The 18,306-nt window shown below is 49.0% G+C and overlaps 1 protein-coding gene across 1 annotated transcript in view; it reads left to right on the top strand.

Annotated features, from left to right (window-relative positions):
* Positions 1 to 285: 285 nt before the first annotated feature.
* Positions 286 to 18,306, top strand: part of ALDH1A3 (aldehyde dehydrogenase 1 family member A3) — a 52,795-nt gene continuing 34,774 nt past the window's right edge. Inside the window, exons 1-4 of the mRNA XM_090028143.1 lie at positions 286 to 439; positions 5,098 to 5,202; positions 12,543 to 12,683; positions 17,184 to 17,313. Coding sequence (XP_089884269.1) covers positions 347 to 439; positions 5,098 to 5,202; positions 12,543 to 12,683; positions 17,184 to 17,313 — 469 coding nt within the window. The 5' untranslated portion in view covers positions 286 to 346. The remainder of the gene's footprint in view (positions 440 to 5,097; positions 5,203 to 12,542; positions 12,684 to 17,183; positions 17,314 to 18,306) is intronic.

Below are 18,306 nucleotides of genomic sequence, written 5' to 3'. Positions count from 1 at the left end.
ACCCTTGAGAGGCTCTTGGGGCACCCCTAAAAGACTCCTGCACCCCTGACAGGCTCCAGCACCCTTGAGAGGCTCTCGGGGCACCCTTGCGGGAGGCCGGCACCCTGGAAGACGCGGGGCCGCCTGACAGGGAGGAGGCGGCGGCGGCGGCCGAGGGCCCGTGGAGCCCCCGCCGGTGCCCCGAAGCGGCGGGCGCGGCGGGGCGGGGCCTGCGGGGGCCGCAGCCAATGGGCGGCGGCCCGCTGCCGGGCGGCGCCAATGAGCGGGCGGGCCGGGCCGCCGAGGGCTTAAAAGCGGCGGCGGCGGCTCTGTCAGGGCGCGGGGCACGATCCGGTGCGGGGCGGTGATGGCTGCGGTCAACGGCGCTGTGGAGAACGGGCAGCCCGACCGGAGGGCGCTGCCGCGGCCTGCCCGGAGCCTGGAGGTGAAGCACTGCCAGGTGAGCGGGGGCACGCGTGTGTGACACGCGCACGCGGGGGTGCTGCGATGCGCCCATTGCACAGCTCGCACCCGCGTTCCCCTGCGCGCGCGCCCGGGCGCCGCACGACCTGTGGGTGTGTGCTGGGGTGCACACGCGTGTGCTGTGCAGCCTGTGTCTGGCTGCAGGGTGTGCGTGCACTGATGCGGCGCAACCTGATGTAAGTGTGCGTCTGTGCTCTGGCACGCGGGCGCTTTCTCGTCTGTGTTTTTAATGCATGTGTACGGAGGGGCTGCACAATCGGTGTGTTGTAATGCGCACGCGTGCCTGCACACGCACACTCGGTGTAGAGTCTGTGTCTGCTCGGACGCATGCGTTGCACAACCTGTGTTTGTGTTCTGATATTCACGTGCACAGGCTGTGCCTGTGTGCAGATCTTTACACATACACACGCTTATACAGATGCTGCACAATCAGCGTGTTACAATACACACACACGTTGTACAGTCTGTGCCTGTGTACTAATACATGTGTTCTAATATTTTTACACACACACATGTGCTGCACATTCTGTATGTGTAAGAGGTTGTGCGACATCTCTGCGGTCTTATATTCGCACAGATGTGGTACACAAGGGATGCCTGTGTTCTAATATTCTGTGTCTCGCACACGCACTTACACATGCAGAAATTCAGTGTGGGATGTAAAATACGTAGCAGAAAGTGTCTGTCCTAGGGACGCCGGAGCCTGCATGGAGCAGCCCCAGCACATGCCTGGGCTTCAGGGAACACAGTGAAATTGGTTGCTAAAATGACACTTTCAGAAACTTAAAATAACTGCAGATCCTGCTGCCAACTGGAGTCAAAGCTCCCCTCTTTGATGCACCAGGTCAGTTCGGCACCAACCGGACCGGTACGCCAGGCCAGGGCGGTTGAACTGCAGCGCCAACGCGGTTTCTTTGTTAGGCATCCATTTTCTTCCTGGACAATATTTTGCGTTGGCGATCATTGTGCGTCATCCGCGCTCGCTAACAGGGTGATGCTGGGTTTCCGAATCGTATCGGGTAGGCAGGAGCCAGTTCCATGAGCTGCTGAGCACTTCTCAGTGCTTGGCGCCCACTAACATTAGATTTGGATGGAGCGAAGCTGCAAGGGGGGCTGAATTTGGGTGGCGGGGGGGAGGAATCTAAACCAAGTTCTTTCTGTAGTTTAATCCTGCTCCCACTGAAGTCCCCGAGAGCGTTTGCGTTGGTTTTGCTGATGCCAGGATCAGGCTCTCCGGTTGTAGCATAGGAAGGTGAGTCAGGGTTTGGTGCTGTGAAGTGCTTTCAGCGCCTTCGAGTTTCTGCCAGATACGACAGAAAATGCAGGCACGCTGCAGCTCGCAGACTGGGATCTTGCGATGCCATCGGGGATTCTGGCAGCATCGATTCTCGCCCCCCTCAGAGCATCTGATCTCCGACCTCCCCCCGCTCCCCCGCCACCCAGCGACCCCTAAATAAAACAAAACCGCCTCCTTCTAGCTTTGCTAAACCGTGGGCTGCAGAGATGCCAGACCAAAAATCTAATTCTTAGACTAATGGATAGTGTTTTCTCTTTTAAAATGCCAACTTTCACGAGCCCTCAAAATCTATACTTTCCAGTGCTCTTGATACCCTGCATGGGAGGTTCCTTCTGGTTTTGTTACTTGGAGGCCCACGGGGTCTGCTCCTCTGCGCTCTTGATGGCAGAGCATTGAGAGCCGGTGCAGAAACGGGCATTGCAGCACTGTAGTATAGTGAACCCCCGGTTTTTTGATTGTTAAATAGACTAATTTTTTTGCAGTGGGGAGACTCCTCCAGGTATAACTTGGATCTGCTCATTTCCAGTGGTCCGTCGGGCTGAACGAGACGAAGGCTTTAGCACATTTAACACACAGCAGTTCGTATTTTCAGCACTGTATGGCATCTGAATCCATTAGTAAATAAAAGATATATAATTTTAAATGTGTTCCCCCAGCTGCAGGAGAATGAATTTAGATAAGTGGCGCCAGTTTATCCGGTTTAATATTGTTTCAAGTCCTCGCCAAAGGAATCGAGAGCGATTGGCCATTTATTAATTTGTCGCCGGACACAAATCCTTCCTAAATCCACGAGCTTCCCTACATACCTTTTTTTTTTGTTTTAAAGCCAGGGCTTTGTGCTTATCTGCAACTTGCATCTTCTGCTCTTGGGTTTGGGATGGCGCAACATTTTAGAAATGGCGCTTCCCCAGTTACAAGTAGCTCTCTAGGATTCATTTCCACTTCATCCACACAGCAGAGGAATTTTCTCCTTGAGTGCTCAAGAGTGTCCTGCTTTTTATTTTGTTTGGGGTTTTGTTTTTTTTAATGTCCAGAACCATTAATCCTCCCTCTTTTAGGGATCATCCTGCTGCAGTCTTTTTTCCAAAGTGGGGGAAAAAATTGCTGACTTCACTGGTAGTTTTTTCTGAGATTTTGTACAGAATTAGGATCCTCTGAAGATATCTAGACCTTCACAAAGACTGCCTCTCAGATGTGGTACATATAATTTAATTATGAATGCAAGTTCTACCTCTGCTGTATGTTTTGAGTGCTAAAATCTGATGAGGGAAGTTGGAATTGATGTTCAATTTATTCTAGGAAGTAGAAGTTTGACAGGAGAGGTATTTTTGCAAACTCTGTCAACTCATCCCAGATGTTTACAGCTGTTTTGCAACCGCTTCCATCCATTTGTAGAGCCAGAATCTTGTCTTTATTTCTGCAAGTTATTGAATTGAAGTCATTTCAAAAACCAGATCTTACAAGCTGTTGATCGGTCTCATGATTTTTGGAGCCAGTGATGGTTGGCCACATATGATCTTCCCAAAGTTTTAATATCCTAAAGAACAACAAGAGACCACAGCAACTCCCCACGCTGTGTGCCGGCCCGAGGAGTGGCTTCTTATCAGAAACCCAAACATTGCTGCAAATCTCGGGCCGATGCCAGCATAGCCTGTATAATGAAATCTGTGAATCCATCGTTCAAGGCTGAGTCTCTTCATTCGCTGTAGTGACTGTGTCCTTTTTCCAACTCCCTGCTCCAGAACGAACACTCAAACTGTTGCAATAAAATGCAACTCCCAGTTCTTAGCTGTAGTATATATCCCATTATAACTTCATGGACCTTCCTGTATCCCTCCAGTTTGCAGTGCACTCTCTGGCTCATGAAGCCCCAATTTTTTCTTTGCTTTCCACGAACCTGCTTTTACTTTTCATATTTGATAAGTAATTAGCATCCCAAATGCTAGCCCCCTAAAACCAGGTAGTTCTGTGGTGGTGTTTATGAGCACCAAGGTATTTCAAACTTTCTGCCCCGTGAGGTCTCTTGCAAACTTTACTTTGGCATCTTGTTACACCGAGCCTTGCAATCATGCCTTTTTCTAAAAATGAGAATGATTAAGAACAGGTGGGTCTAAACTGCCCTCCCCCGGTAACTGCAGTCCCATCTAGGGTCCGATATCTACAGAAATACCCAGAGAAATATTTTTTACGGTCTTGTTAAAAAAAACAACCATTTTGGGTTCAAACTGGGCAAAGAAACGAAACAACGTGTGATCCGCTCTAACTGAGTTTTGAATGCATGAGGATGCAGGATTCATCTTATGAGGAGATCTCTGGTGCAAGCTTAGCTGTTGACTTGTAGAATACTTTAGCAAGGTAGAACCTTTTTGTTCAACTAAGCTAAATTGCCCGCTTGCACTTCTTAACCAGGGGTGAGCTATATCAATTCATGTGGGGTTTAGCTTCCTTTTTGCTTCAAAAGAATGGGCAATATGCTATTTTGTCTGTGTTGACTAGATGAAAGCGTACATAAAAGATGTGTGGGAAATTGGGGAATTGCATATACATATCTGTGCATTAAATCACAAAACTTTTCCTGCTTTTAAAATGTTAAAAGTACTTTAGTGGATTTTTAGTTGTGCAAAGTTGGGATTGTTTGTCCGGGGTTTAGACATGCAGCATTTTAAGCATTTATGATTGGTTTTTTTTAAATTTGCATATACAAACACATTTTAGATGTCCTGCTGACAAAACCCTAGTGCCCTTGTGGAGGGAAGGGCCTTTGGGTGAGGCAGGGTTACACGGCTGGGGCCCTATTTCACGTTTTCCAGTGGCAAATACTAATGGTATGACTCCTTGGGGAGGAACCCCAGCACGGATGGGAGGGAGGTAAAATATAAGCCATTAGCTGCTCACTCGCAGCATGGAGAGCGTGCGTGCACTGCGCTATTACAGAGTTTGGGTTTTTTTGTTCGTTTTTTTGCTCAAAACGTATAGGTTCCTCTTGGAGCCTTCTCTGAAAAGATGCATTTGAAATAAACTTGCTGTCACACACCCAACTGTGTGAATTTTATTGTGTGAGCCCAATCCTGCCTCCCCACTTCCTTCTTCCCCCCGCTACCCTGCACCCTTCACTGGGCCTGGCCTTCACTTGGTTTGGCGTGGCCTGCCGGCTAAACGTGGCAACAGCGGCATAATCGCATAAGGCCAAATCATTCAAAGGTGCTCAGTGCTCTTAATTTCCATGGATTTCTACAGCTCCTGCAGAGACAGACTTGAGCATTGAAAGACTGTGTATAATGCATGGACGTGTGGTTTTGTTTTCTGTTTTATTTTTTCCCCCCTTTCCCTCCCATTAGATATTTATTAACAACGAATGGCATGAATCCATAAGTGGAAAGACGTTCCCCACGTATAACCCCTCGACCCTGGAGAAAATCTGTGATGTACAGGAGGGAGACAAGGTAAGATTTGCTGGGTAACTTGTGCAGAGATTGGGAAAGTGTACTAGATTCCCTTGTTTTTCTTTTTCTTTACAAAATAAGCTTGGCATTAGGCCTGCGATAACTAAACATCTTGGCCTGCCTCCTCAAAGGGATTACAGAGAATGGGATCAATTATGTCCAACTCCACTAGAAGCCTAAGAGTCTCTCATCTCCGATAGGAATGATGATTGCTGTAACAGTCTGAGTCAAAGGAGAGATACAGAACGTGGCTTGCAAGGCTTTAAAATTGGAAGCGATTAAGCTGCTTTCCCCACCCCTCCCGAAGCAGCCCTCTTTCATTATAATTCTGACATAATTCAGGTCCCAATATTGCACATGTTTATGTGCCTGCTTAATTTTGCACACATGAGTAAGCTCAGGGGCTTTGGTGGAAATACTTGCATTTGCCTAGTGGGGGCCAGAGCTTGTGCTCGAAGGAGCAACGCCCGTTTTATTTTTGGAGATGGTCTAAAAAACACTTTTGCTCTTGGATTCTGGGCTCCCCTCTCGGGACGTGCGTCATTACTGTGGAGAAGCAGTTGTTCGGATGACCAAAAGATGAGTAGGAGAAGTTGGTATTTTCTCAATACATGGAAGATAGAGTCAAGAGCTGGCCAAAGAAGCTCTTATGGGAGTGGGGAGGGGAGAAATAGTAACAGGAGCAGGACTGGGTCTTTAGTATCTGAAAAAGTAGCTGTCCATGTTCATCTAAAAAAAAAAAAAAAAAAGAAAACCTTCTCTAATAAGTGCTAGCGTCTTCTGCGTTCTGACCTGTCGGAGGCTATGCTGTCTTGTGGAGGCTACTACCCGTTTTGGGTCAAGAAGAGCCTGATGCAGTAGGAAGGATAGATTCAGAGGCGTGCTTCACCCACCAGGTGACTGAAAGGCTGGTTCCTTGGTAAGGATGTGGCATCACAATCGGGTTGCTGAAGTCCTCCATAGCAGGAGGGTGGCGAGGGACATTTTGAAGAGCAAAGGGTATCGTCCAGTCTCCCTGTGACTGAGCCACACTTCACAGCTCCTGGGCAGGCAAATTGGCTGCCCAGATCTGGCCCCTTCAGTGGTTCTCAGCTCAGAGAGCCCCCTCCTCATCTGCAACGCATGAGGGCGCTGGGGATGTTGCCCTGGGGAGCAGCAGATTGTCGTACAAGCTCAAAACTTGCCTCCGTGCTGGGAGAAGTACCCTTGCTCCTGATGTAACCCATGCCTTGGTGGCTGCAGCATCCAGGAGGCTGAAAACCTCTGTGGGCAATGCAGCTATGGTTGCAAGCTTCGAGCAAGGGGCCCCGCGGCAGACTCTCCCGTTCTTCCACCCATTCACATGGACGGGGAGAGAGAAGCTGGGTGCACGCTGGAGGCAGTGGAGGAAGATAACCTACAATTCCCTTGCATTCACTGTATGTAACACATAATTGCAGCTCATTAGAAAGGCTGTCTAAACCCAGGGGTGATGCTAACCCTGCTGGAACTTTGCTTTCCTCGGCAGAAGCCATGGCTCCTCTATTATTATGTGAGCTAAGTGCCTCCTTGAGCGGTCACCCAGCCATTGCTGGGGTACTCCAGCTTGCTTGGAGAGCCACTGTTTAAAGAAAACTGTTGAGCAAAGCAAAACAGGCTACCTCCTGGCCCATCTACAGAGCCCTCCTTACTTGGATCTCTCCTGAGCACAAGGGTGACTTTTGTTTTTTTTTTTTAATTTTTTTTTTCACCTTCTACCTTATGAGGTTGTCAGTGAAAAACTTATTCTCTGGGCCTTGCTGAGAGAAACTCTAGCCCATGGGTCCCAACTGCAGAAGCCCTGTAGATTTCCATGGTGACTGAGATGGACCGATCTCCTTACAGGGCACGAACAAGCTGCTTTTTGCCTCTTCCTCCACTGCGTACATTATACACCCCACTTCCCTGCCCACATCACTGGGTATGGTTGGAGGAGCGGGAGAGCCTGTGCCTAGGCCTGTTGTTGGGAGCTCACAGCTGTACCTTTCTGGGTGGATTTGCTGAATTCTGCTTTGCAGCTCTGGATCCCTTAGTCTGTGAAACTCAAAATCATGGGACGTCCCCGTGGCTGGAACCAAAGATTCTTGTGCAAACTGAAACCGCTGGGATGAGCCCAGCCCTGTTTCAGTCCTGCCCATCTGACGTTTCAGGCTGACCTGGTTCATAACCTGAGAAATGCCGTGGCGGAGGGCTGCGCAAAGCTTTGCCGTCTGCTCCATTTCAAGCTCAGAGCAGTGACATCGAAGTGAATCAAAGGGCTTTGAAACGGCCTCGAAGCAAAATGAGGCCAGTCGAAATGTTTTGCTCTGCCTCCCTCCACTGGGCTGCGAGGCACTGGGAGCTGAGCCCGGTGGCGGGAGGTGGCACGTGGCCCCGCAGAGCATTGAGCACCCAGAGGCGTGCAGCCCGGTGGAGGGAGGCGGTGCGTAGTGCCAGGGTTGTGCTCTGCATCCATCCGCCGGGCTCAGCGCGCCCAGTGCTGGTCCCAGGCAGCTGCAGCAGCCTCCCGCCTGCACCGCCAGGAGGGCTGTGGGGCTCTGCCAGACTCCCCTGGGGGTGCGGGCCCCCGATTTGGCTGCAATCATAGGAGGTGGCTGCTCCTCCAGTTTCGTGCTTCCCCATTATACCCTATGGGCGAAACCTCGAAACAGTGAAACTGTTTTGACAAAACGAAACAGAGCGGTGCTGTCGAAACAAACTTGAAACAAAACACTGTTCCCTTGAAACAGAAGTTGAAGCAGAATGCTGCTGTTTCGGGTAGCCCTACTGTGAGCTCTCTTCTGCGGTGGTCCTTAGTGGGGTCTCTGAAAGAGGTAGAAGTTTGGGCTGAGACCCACAGTGCGGTGGTTTTAGCTGTTGGTACTGAAGTTGTGGGTCAGGATCAGCTGCGCGGCTGCCTCTTGCCCTGGTTCTGGGTTGTTGAGGTGGGATGCCACCTGCCTAACCTTGCTATCAGTCCCCCATGTAAAGTCTTATTTCCTGTAGCTTCAGACAAGGGTGGGAATTTGGTGACTAATAACATGGTGATGACAACTTGCTTTACGGCTGAAATGCATCCAGCTTTTTATTAAGCCGGGAGCAAAGGTTGTGTCGGCTGTTTTTCTTTAGTTAGGAAATTAAAACAGAGTTGTTCTCAGTGATATTCTGCAGGAGGGAAGAGAATAAGGGAAATCTCAGGTGGGAAGGAGACGGGACACGCAACTCTCTACTGACCTTTTCATTACTGGATGCGGGGGAGGTTTGTTGTCTACCAGATAATAAGAGCGGGGCACTTGCATTTGCCAGGCTGATGCTTGGCATGGGAATAACTTTATCCTCTGTGGCATTCTGCTGCTTAACAGGCAGTCGTCAGCCTGCTTCCAGCTCTCAACTATTGCACGCCAGCCTGGCAGATATGTCCATGCAAAATACTCAGCCCATTGCCATATGTTTGTGATAATGCAGAAAACTGAAACCCGTGCATGGGCAGCAGAAGCTGGTTAAGAGCATAAATGGGGCCTAGGCTGTGTACTGGTTTTCTGCACAGGTGGGAGTCCCACCTGTCAGCAGCAAATCTGCAATATTACATGCTATTAAAGTCAGGTTCTTAAAATGGGAAATGTCTGGCAGCCTCAGCTAAAGCTGTGCTGCTCGGAGGGTGTAATGCTCCTGATAACATCTCTTGCAAACCTTAACCCAGGCGTACCATCAGCATGGGGCACATAGATGGCATTTTAAGGCTTTGTGTTGCAAAATAAGAACATGCATGGGAGGCTGACTGCCATGAGCTGCTGGGGGAGGCAAAATAGCTTGTGATACTGCAGATTTTCCACTGCTGGGTGGAACTTGCACCTTTTCACTGGTCAAACTGAAATTTTCCATGCCAGATGTCTGCCTTATCTGCTGTTATTTTTAAAAGTTTTAGCAAAAATGACTCTGCCGTTACCAGAAAGAGACTAGGGAAGCCTACGCAGCCTTTTGTCTTCATTGAATAAAATTCGTTGAACTGTTTCATTAAGAAGCACCAAGACCCCAATTTTGGTGGGGACAGGGACTTGATGCTTGGCTGTGGGGTTGTCCTGGTCCCATGGATTAACCTGGTCCCATGAAAATGCCTACATTTGATCCAGTCCTGTGTCTGGGCACAATTTTTGTAGGCACATGCTTGGTAGAGACTTAAGGTGTTTGGCAGCTAAATTTTCTGAAAGGTCCATCTGCATTGGGCATGCCCAGTCCCGTCCTAGCTCAGCCACACTGGATGGTCTGCCCTGTGCCATCCTTACCCCACCTGGAGATGAGCAGCACTTTCCAGGCAGTTGCTGCTCCTACTTGTGATGTCCTACATAGGCACTGGGCATAACTGCTGAGAGGAGGGAGACTGTTCTATTAGTGCTCAGGGGCTCAGACACCAAGGAGGTGGAAGTTGTCTAACTTGTATACAGAGGTGAGAGTGGTGGAGGGAAGAAATAGTAATAATTAGATATTTGGATTGATATGCAATACCCAGACTCGGGGAAGAGCAAGTTGAGGTTTCCTGGGCGTTTCCAAACTCCCTGGTGCTCTGCTTTGTGGCCTCCGCTTACTCTTAACACAGGTCCTTGTGTGCAGTACTCACAATCAGTCCCAGCAGATGGAAAGTAGTCAGGCTCAGGCTTCCTCCTGGGTTTACATGCCACATTTTGTCCTTGACACCTTGACAGTTGCGACTCTGTCATTGTCTCGCATTGTGCCTACGTGTTGCAACATCCATGTAACGTAACGCACCATTTGGATCCGTTTTTAATGCCTAGTCATAACAAGGCAGATTACGAATGGCATTTCAGTCTTACCTAAGAATTTCCTTGTTTCGTCTGGTTGGAATTCAGACGCTCCGTTTTGTGGGTTTGTGAGCACGCATTGTATGCATGCAAGTAATAACCTTTTGAATATTCAGCATGTGAGTCATACCCATGAATAACTTGTGTCAGGGGATATTGTAGCCTATGTGTGTTATCAGGAACCGATGCCTTTGGAGGAGAGCAGCGCTGTGACGTATGAAGCACCGGGGTCTATATTACAGCTTTAAGCACTCTGTGCTCGGTAGGTCGTGGAGGCATCAGGTCTCGTTGACACGAGATGGCGACTGTGGCAGTAGTGATCAGCCCCCCCCAGGTCAACAAGATGCAGAGTTGTCCACGGGTACAGAGTCCTCAGCTCCAAATGCATCCAGGGCCAGACTCGACTCAAAGGGAAGGCCGCAGAAATAGTCTGCTGACTCAAAAACTTGTCCCTTTGTGAACTGGTCTCCGGGATGCCACCCTGCCCTGCTTTCTGCCTTCTGCATGTCCCATCGCTAGTGTTGAAACCACTTCTCTTTCTAAGGAATATAACTAACACTTTGTTATGCCTTGTACCCTGCCTTTATTTTTTTATTTTCTTTTTAAGGCTTAGTTCCTAATTTCAGCAGCTAAATGAAGTGTGTGTGTGGGGTGGGGGGTCGTTCGAAGTGGAGAGCCTTCCCAGGTCTTCTCAGTTGTGATGGATGGGGCCAAACAGGGTAGATGACAGCACTTGGGTCCGTGTATGTATGATGCAGCTGGACTGACCTCGGGATCGGCACCACACAGTCCTTCCAAGGCCTCGTGTGAATGCATGTCAGCAGGAAGACTCCCTCACATTAGCTGCCATGTGCTACGTCTACCTTAATTCTGGAAATAAAACTAACCTGGGTCTGTGCAATGCCCTAGCCTAGCCTCTGCCCTTCCAGCAAGGGTGGAGTTTTGCTTTCAACTGCTTAGGAAAACAGGCTGATAAATACTGTGTAAACCTTTTTGTAAAGAGGGAGAGGACCAAATGCCCATTGGGTGTGTGTAAGCAGATGCCACTTCAGGCAGTGGTGTTTGTTTCAGCCTCCTTTGCAAATCTTCATGTCTAATTGCTAGTGATATTTCTTCACACTGTGCACATCTCCCCTGAAAGCATACCTTCATTACAGAAAGTGTCAAGTGTATGCTAGAAGATGTTGTACAAAACAGGTTTCCTTGTAAACGGTTTGATGCGAAAGTTTGGAGACGCCCTGAGCTGTCTGCAACACCTACCAGTTTCCCTGGAGTCACGGTTTTGCCTGTATTTTAAGAATACGATCGATGTACAGTCTAGGGAAGCAGAGGGGGGAGGAGGTACAGAAACGAATGAGGCAGATGTTGGCCAGAGTAAGCATATGAAGAGTATACAGAAATGGAGCCAAATCTGCTTATTTTACTTCTCTAAGTAGCAATAGCCACTTACGGCTAGGGATCCCTAATTACACTAGCTGAGGAACAGGCTCTCAGCAATGAGTAAGAACACTTACCAGCCTTACGTAATGGGGGACAACTGGTTGTTAAGAAAATTTGGTCTAGAATTCTTAATGAATTTGCTTTTTGCTTTTTTTTTCTTTGGGGGGGGTGTGAATTGAATCGTCTTTGACTGGAGTAATTATGGGTTTGCATGGGGGGGAAAAATTGGCTTGTCCAGTGGGGTCTGAGAACTATAATTATTCCCTTGGCTAAAACCATAATAATATCCATGCTGCAAGTGTGTTTTCTTTCCCACATCTTAGTTTTAAAGATATTGATCCATCCAGATTTGGTTTGTGAAGACGAGAATAACACCAGATCTCTTGCTGGAGCCAGAGGAACGCTTGTCCAGTCTCCTAACGCGGCGATTCTCATTCGAGTGCCATGAGATCTTTTTAAGGGCACTGTGGGGTACCGTGCAATATTAGCACTGCTAGGTATGGGGCACTAGGTAATTCTAGAGGTTTCAAATAGGACTCCATTGCATCAAAAACCATTCTGACCTGGTTGTGCGGTCTCTTTGAGTTCTTTGCAATAGAAGAATTGACCTATTTTTTTTTTTTCTGTAATCAAGAAATGAATGAAAGCAGCAGGCTGGCATTTTCGGAGGGGGTCCTGGAGTCTAAAAAGGTTGAGAACCACTGCTCAGAAACTGTTTGGGGCTCATAGTTGGGCACAGATGTTTTCCTCCTTCCATCTGTTGCTAGCAAAGTAGGCGATACAAAAAGATCTTGGCCCAGCTCCATAAATGTCCCTGCTCCTGCCTGTAAAAGAGCTTCGCTGACTTGTCAAAAGAGGAAGTTTTAGGTTCCAGTTTGGCCCGGTTCAACGAGACCCGTTTGCAAGGACCGCAAGGTCACTTGACACCTTGCAGGCAGAGTGTCAAAGTCAGGAGGAAAGTAGGAGACTCGGGGCGGACGATCAGGCAGCGCAGTAGCTGGGTTCTGCGAGTACCGTGCTCACGGCCGGGTAGCGCCGAGCAGGTGTTGACCCTCTTTAACCTGCACTCGTGTGTGGTTGCTCTAGCCCGATGTGGACAAGGCGGTGGAGGCAGCAAGAGCCGCGTTCCAGAGGGGATCGCCATGGAGACAAATGGACGTCTTGAGCCGTGGGAGGCTGCTGCACAAATTGGCCGACCTTATCGAGCGAGACCGAGTCACTCTGGCGGTAAGTGAAGAGTGGCAGGTGGACAATAACCAGCCCTTCGTTTTGCCCTGCTGCGGACGCTGGGCCTGCTTGTATCGCGTCTCGGGTGGTTTCTCTTTAGTTTCCTTCGCACGCCTTGCGAAGGGGTCTCGTCTCCCAAGCTCCTGATTTCACTGACCCACGGGAAAAGGGGCTTTCGAAGGAGTTGTGTGTAGGGGTCGACTTAATTTGCGGTTTCACGGTTTTTGCAGCAGCTGCAAAAAATGGAGCCGTCCGTGATCGCCAGGAAATATTGCATCGGTGGTGATTTCCTGCAAAAATCAATCTTAAACAGACAAACCGACCCAGTGTGTTGTTCTGTTTTAGAGTGTCTCGATGCTCACTGCGGTGCAAAGAGAGCGCCACAACCACAGCAGCCTTGGATCACGTGATTGAGAGCCGGTGTCTACTAGTGCCGTAGACTAAGTGAAGTCGCTAGTCAGCAAAGTGAACATGTTTCTGTTCAAGTTAACGTTGATTAGTATTTCTAAACTTTTTGTAGAATGCTACGTATCATTGTGGTGATATAAGCTACAATTTATATTGTATAAAGATTTATATTTATAATGTATTTCAATTTAGATTTAAATGTTATACTTCAGTTTATCATACTATGATAATTATACAATATAATTATTTCCCGCGGAATTTGCTGTCAAATTATACAGTATGTGCCTCTCCTCCAGTCGGCAGTGAGGGGTGGGGCTGCTGGGAAGTGCCCATAAAATCGGCTCTTTATGCTGTGACCAAGCTGCAAAAATGGCTTGGTCTTGCCACGAGTTAAGAAGACCCCTGATTATATGTATATTTTTAAGAGACCGTGAAGGACTTTTTGGCTTCTTTAAGAAGAGCTACCAACGTGAGGGCCCAAGTCTAAATTCCTCTGGAATTTAGCAGAGCTAAAACTTAGAAGCGCAGCTGAAACTTTCACCCCCACTTCAGATTAAATAGGCCTCTCTGCACCCCATCCTCATGCCCCAGGAGCAGGAAAACCTCTGACTTCCTTAAAAGCTGCTTGTGCTCCAGCCCCATCCCCTCTGTTTGATAACCTGACGGGGTCGCTTCCCAGAACCAATGGGCTCAAGCATCGGGGTGCCTTGAACTTGCCTCTTCTCACAAGTTGTCAGGCTTGTTTATGCCCCTCAAGCCCCTCTTGTGTTTGGCCACTACATTGTCTTTCTGGCCTGCCCGCTCCAGCCTTACTATGGCCAAAGGCAGTCCCACTGCTGCTTGCCATCCAGCAGGATGCCTGTGTTCAGCTCATCGCAGAACATATATGGCTGAAGTGGCATTGACTTGGCTTAAACTCCTTACAGAATCGGGGCCCTTGTGCGTAAAGGCAGCCGGGGTTGGGTCATCAGAGCCTGTGTCTGTCTGGCCCTGAGTGCCCCGCGCCCTTGGAGTCGTGGGGAATGTGTGGTGCCCACAGGAGATGTCTTGCATTTTGGCATAATGCAGGGGGCTCGCACGAGTGATGGAGATGAAGAGGGCAGCGTCCAGGTTTGCCAGCAACCCTCGAAGCAGGCAGTGCCCGGGTTTGCCAGCAGCCCTCTAACATGTCAACGCCCTGAGCGAACTTGAAACTAGTGGTGCAAACAAACACATCCTGCCTGAAGTGCAACGTCCTCCTCCTTGGCTACTGTTGTGTGCTGGCAAATGTTTTTCTAACCAACCTCCTAGATCAAACAAGATGCAAACAACTCCCGCCCCATAAATCACAAAGGCAACCGGTTCCGTAGCATCTCAGAGCCCTGTTTCCCATGTGGAAGTCAGTGAAAGAAACCTCTGTCAGGTTTTGGATGAGGAACAATCCTGCATTGTCGGAGGAGGACTTGATTGGCCTGTACCATCTCCACCTTGTGTTGATTGCATCTTGAGAACCTTAGAGAGGACAAATAACAATGGCAAGGTTGAAGCAACATGCTTGTCCTCTACAGTAAACCACATCAAAGGGACTGTCTGAGGGACCCCACCTTCCTCTCTAGCTATTGAAGCTATTTTGGGTGGCAGGAAAGCTTTCATGACTCATGCAGAATCTTCCACCTGCTTCGCTGGGTTTTTTGTTTAAATCCGCTCTGAATGTATTGCTCCAGAAACGCTGCATCTGCAGTGTGAATTGTACCTCCACCCTCTTTCTGTTGCGTTCCCCCATCAGCACCTTGTCCAATACAGGCCAGATCTAACCTGGCCTGATTCCCCAGTGCAGGTGAGTGCTGCAGGGCAGTGTGTGATACAAGCATGCTAGGAGCACACCATGAACTCTTATGCATCTGAAAGAGTACAAATTTGGAACATGATAGTGGAGACTGCAGATCTGGGTGCCTTCGAAAGGATCATTAGACCTTTACCTCTATCTCTATTTATTTTTAAGATCATAAGAAAGTCAGGCTGGACAGGACTCCATGGGCACATCCAGATGTGCGTGAACATTTGGTTCCCCGGGGACAAGTAGTTCTGGCACACCTTGCACGGCTGCTTCTTGTCCTTGGGGAACGCCTGTGTCCTGTGCGCTTTGGCACGCAGGAAATTCCCCAACTTCAGGTAAGGCAGGATGGGGCCAGCAGTGTGCAGCAGCCATACCTGGGGTCCTCCTGGGTCTCCAGCCGTAGTGATTCTGCTGTGTGGAGCCTGGCTGGAAGCAGAGCATGCTGACCAAGTGTGTTGCTCTGTTTTGTTTTGCTTTTTCCCCTGTGGTTTCTTTTTTTTTTTTTTTTTTTTAGGACCCCAGGATATCTAGGGGGCAAAAAACCCAGTGCAGCGCACACTTGGGTGGCGCACCCTTGCAACGCAGAGAACATCAGACTGTGAGATATGTGGTGCTGCAAATATGTTTGCAGTGCCACATAATGCACAACCATGCTCGTCTGGCAGAACAGTGCCCACAAGGTCATCTAGTCCAGCCCCCTGTTCAAAGCAGGATCAGCCCTGACTAAACCAGCCCAGCCAAGTGTCTGTCTAGCCCCTTCTTCCGAAGACAGAGATTCTGCAATTTCTCTAGGTAGCCTGTTCCAATACTTGATCATGCTCGTGGTCAGAAAGTTCCCCCTAATCTCCGACCCAGATTTCTCTTGTGGCAGCTTGAGGCCATTGCTCCTAGTCCTGTCCCCTAAAGCCACAGAGAACAATACATCTCCGTCCTCTCTCGCAAGATGGATAGAGAGAAATGGATCCATCTTTTTGCTTCTTTCCTATTAGTTGTTGTCCTAAATATCAGGAATGTCATGTCTGCTCTCAGAGGATTTTTTGAGGCTATTCTGAAGCATGCCTTAGCGGATAGAGGATCCACCCTCTTCCTCCCTGCTGCTCCTCCTCCCCCAAAGAGGCAAAACCAACTGTTTCTAGAGATTTGGATCTACTTAAGGGGAAGAGCCGAAACCCCTGTTTTGAACTGCTCTGAGCATAGAGAATATCCAGGACTGGACCCACGCGACTCGGGCCCAGCCCTGCTTTAAATGTAGATATTCTGACCATCTTGATGGGCAGAGTCTGTCTGCCCAAAGCCACACGGCCATAACGCCGCTTACCGGTTCTGGATCCTTTTCCTGGAATACATTTTATGAGGCCCTTCATGTTCCATAAACAAACTAGGAAGCCCCGTTTGACCTGCTGTCCAGCGCTTTCAGTCTTTCCCCCTTACAAATTGCTACGTGGGTGGTTTTTGAAGCAGTGCCCTAGATTATAAAAAAAAAAAAAAAAAAAAAATAGTCGGTCTCTTTAGTAGAGTCTGCTCAAACTGGATAATAATCCTGTCTGCTTAAGAGAGGCAAGAGTCCCTTTGAGCCGTGCCTAGAACTTAAAGCTTGTTCAGGGCAGCAGGCTGTGACCTTATTTTCATTTTCTTCATCGTCACCCTGTCCTATGACCTTATCATCATCTTTGCACAAACATGTTTTCCACTTTTCTGTGGACAAAAGAGGCTTTTCATTGGTCATTTCCCAAAGAAAAATGGACTCCCAGAAAAAAGCAGGCAGACCAGATTCAGATCTTGGAGATAGCAGGGTAGCAAGAGATTCACAGAAGTTTAGGGCTGGAAGGGACCTCGTGAGATGGTTGGGTCCAGCCTCCCTGTTCTGGGCAGAAAAGGCTGCTGGGGTCAAATAGCCTCAACACAGTGTGCATCCAGTCTTCTTTTGAAGAAGTGCGAGAATAAAACCTTGCATTAAAGGCTTCATAACTTCTGAGCATCTGCACCCAGCTGATGATGCATGACCATATGGTCCCAGATAGGGTCTCCCCAGATGATGCTTCTACAGAGATTCTGGATGTACACCAGAGTCATTGGGAGTGATTGTGATTCCCCCACCCCCCAAGTATTTTATTTTAACTGATTATCGGGACACTAAACAATCCAAGCCCACTGTGTAAGAGGGTGAGACTGACCTTGTGCACTGAAGAGAAGAGAATTTGCATAGCGCATATATGTAGAAAAGAATTAAGAAAATATTAGGAAGTACTTGACTGTACGTGTGATTTGTGTTGCAGACTTTGGAAACTATGGACACGGGGAAACCTTTTCTTCAGGCCTATTTCATTGACCTAGAAGGCTGCATAAAGACGCTTCGATATTATGCTGGGTGGGCTGATAAAATCCAAGGCAGAACCATTCCAGTGGGTAAGTTTGATGAGTGATCCTTAACTTGCAGTGAACAATTCCTTCAGTCTGGAAGACTGAGGAAAGTTCAAGAGAAATGGGGCAAGGACTTCCCATTCGGAGACCTGGGAGTGGGGTGGGGAAGAGAAATTCCTTATAGAAACACCTTAGGATTTTATATTAAACTATAGGCCGGTTAGTCTTACCTTGATCCTAGGCAAGCTGTTCGAGAAAATTATGCTGGCACACATCCAGGAGGGGCCAGCAGGGGACTGCATGCTTAGGGGCAGCCAACACGGGTTCATCAGTGGCAGGTCCTGTCAGACCAACCTGGTGGCCTTTTACAATCAGATCACCAGATCATTAGACGCAGGGGTAGCAGTGGACATCGTCTTCCTGGACTTCCGGAAGGCTTTCGACACTGTCTCTCACCCCGTTCTCATTAAGAAACTGGGGGACTGTGGTGTGGACACCCACACAGTCAAATGGGTCGCCAACTGGCTGGAGGGCCGCGCCCAGAGGGTGGTAGTGGATGGGTCCTTCTCAACCTGGAGGGACGTGGGCAGTGGGGTCCCCCAGGGCTCGGTCCTCGGGGCCGCAATGTTCAACATCTTCATCAGTGATTTGACCAAGGGGGTAAAAAGCACCCTGTTCACATTTGCTGATGACACTAAGATGTGGAGGGACGTGGGCACACTGGAAGGATGCAACAGGCTGCAGTCAGACCTCGACAGGTTACAAGGGTGGGCGGATGAGAATAGGATGGGTTTCAACACAGACAAGTGCAAGGTGATGCACCTCAGGAGGAACAACCGGCACCATACCTACAGGTTGGGGAACTCCCCTCTTGTCAGCACGGAGGCGGAAAAGGATCTGGGGGTCATCATTGACTCCAAGATGAACATGGGCCGGCAGTGTGGGGACGCGGTCAGGGAGGCCAACTGCACCTTGTCATGCATCCACAGATGCATCTCGAGCAGGTCCAGGGAGGTGATCCTCCCCCCTCTATGCAGC

Source organism: Crocodylus siamensis, chromosome 15, assembly GCF_052110815.1.
Source record: "Crocodylus siamensis isolate JL-2025a chromosome 15, ASM5211081v1, whole genome shotgun sequence".
In the NCBI taxonomy this organism is placed as follows: domain Eukaryota; kingdom Metazoa; phylum Chordata; order Crocodylia; family Crocodylidae; genus Crocodylus; species Crocodylus siamensis.
Note: the sequence above shows the minus strand (reverse complement) of the source record. Positions and strands in the feature narration are given on the sequence as shown.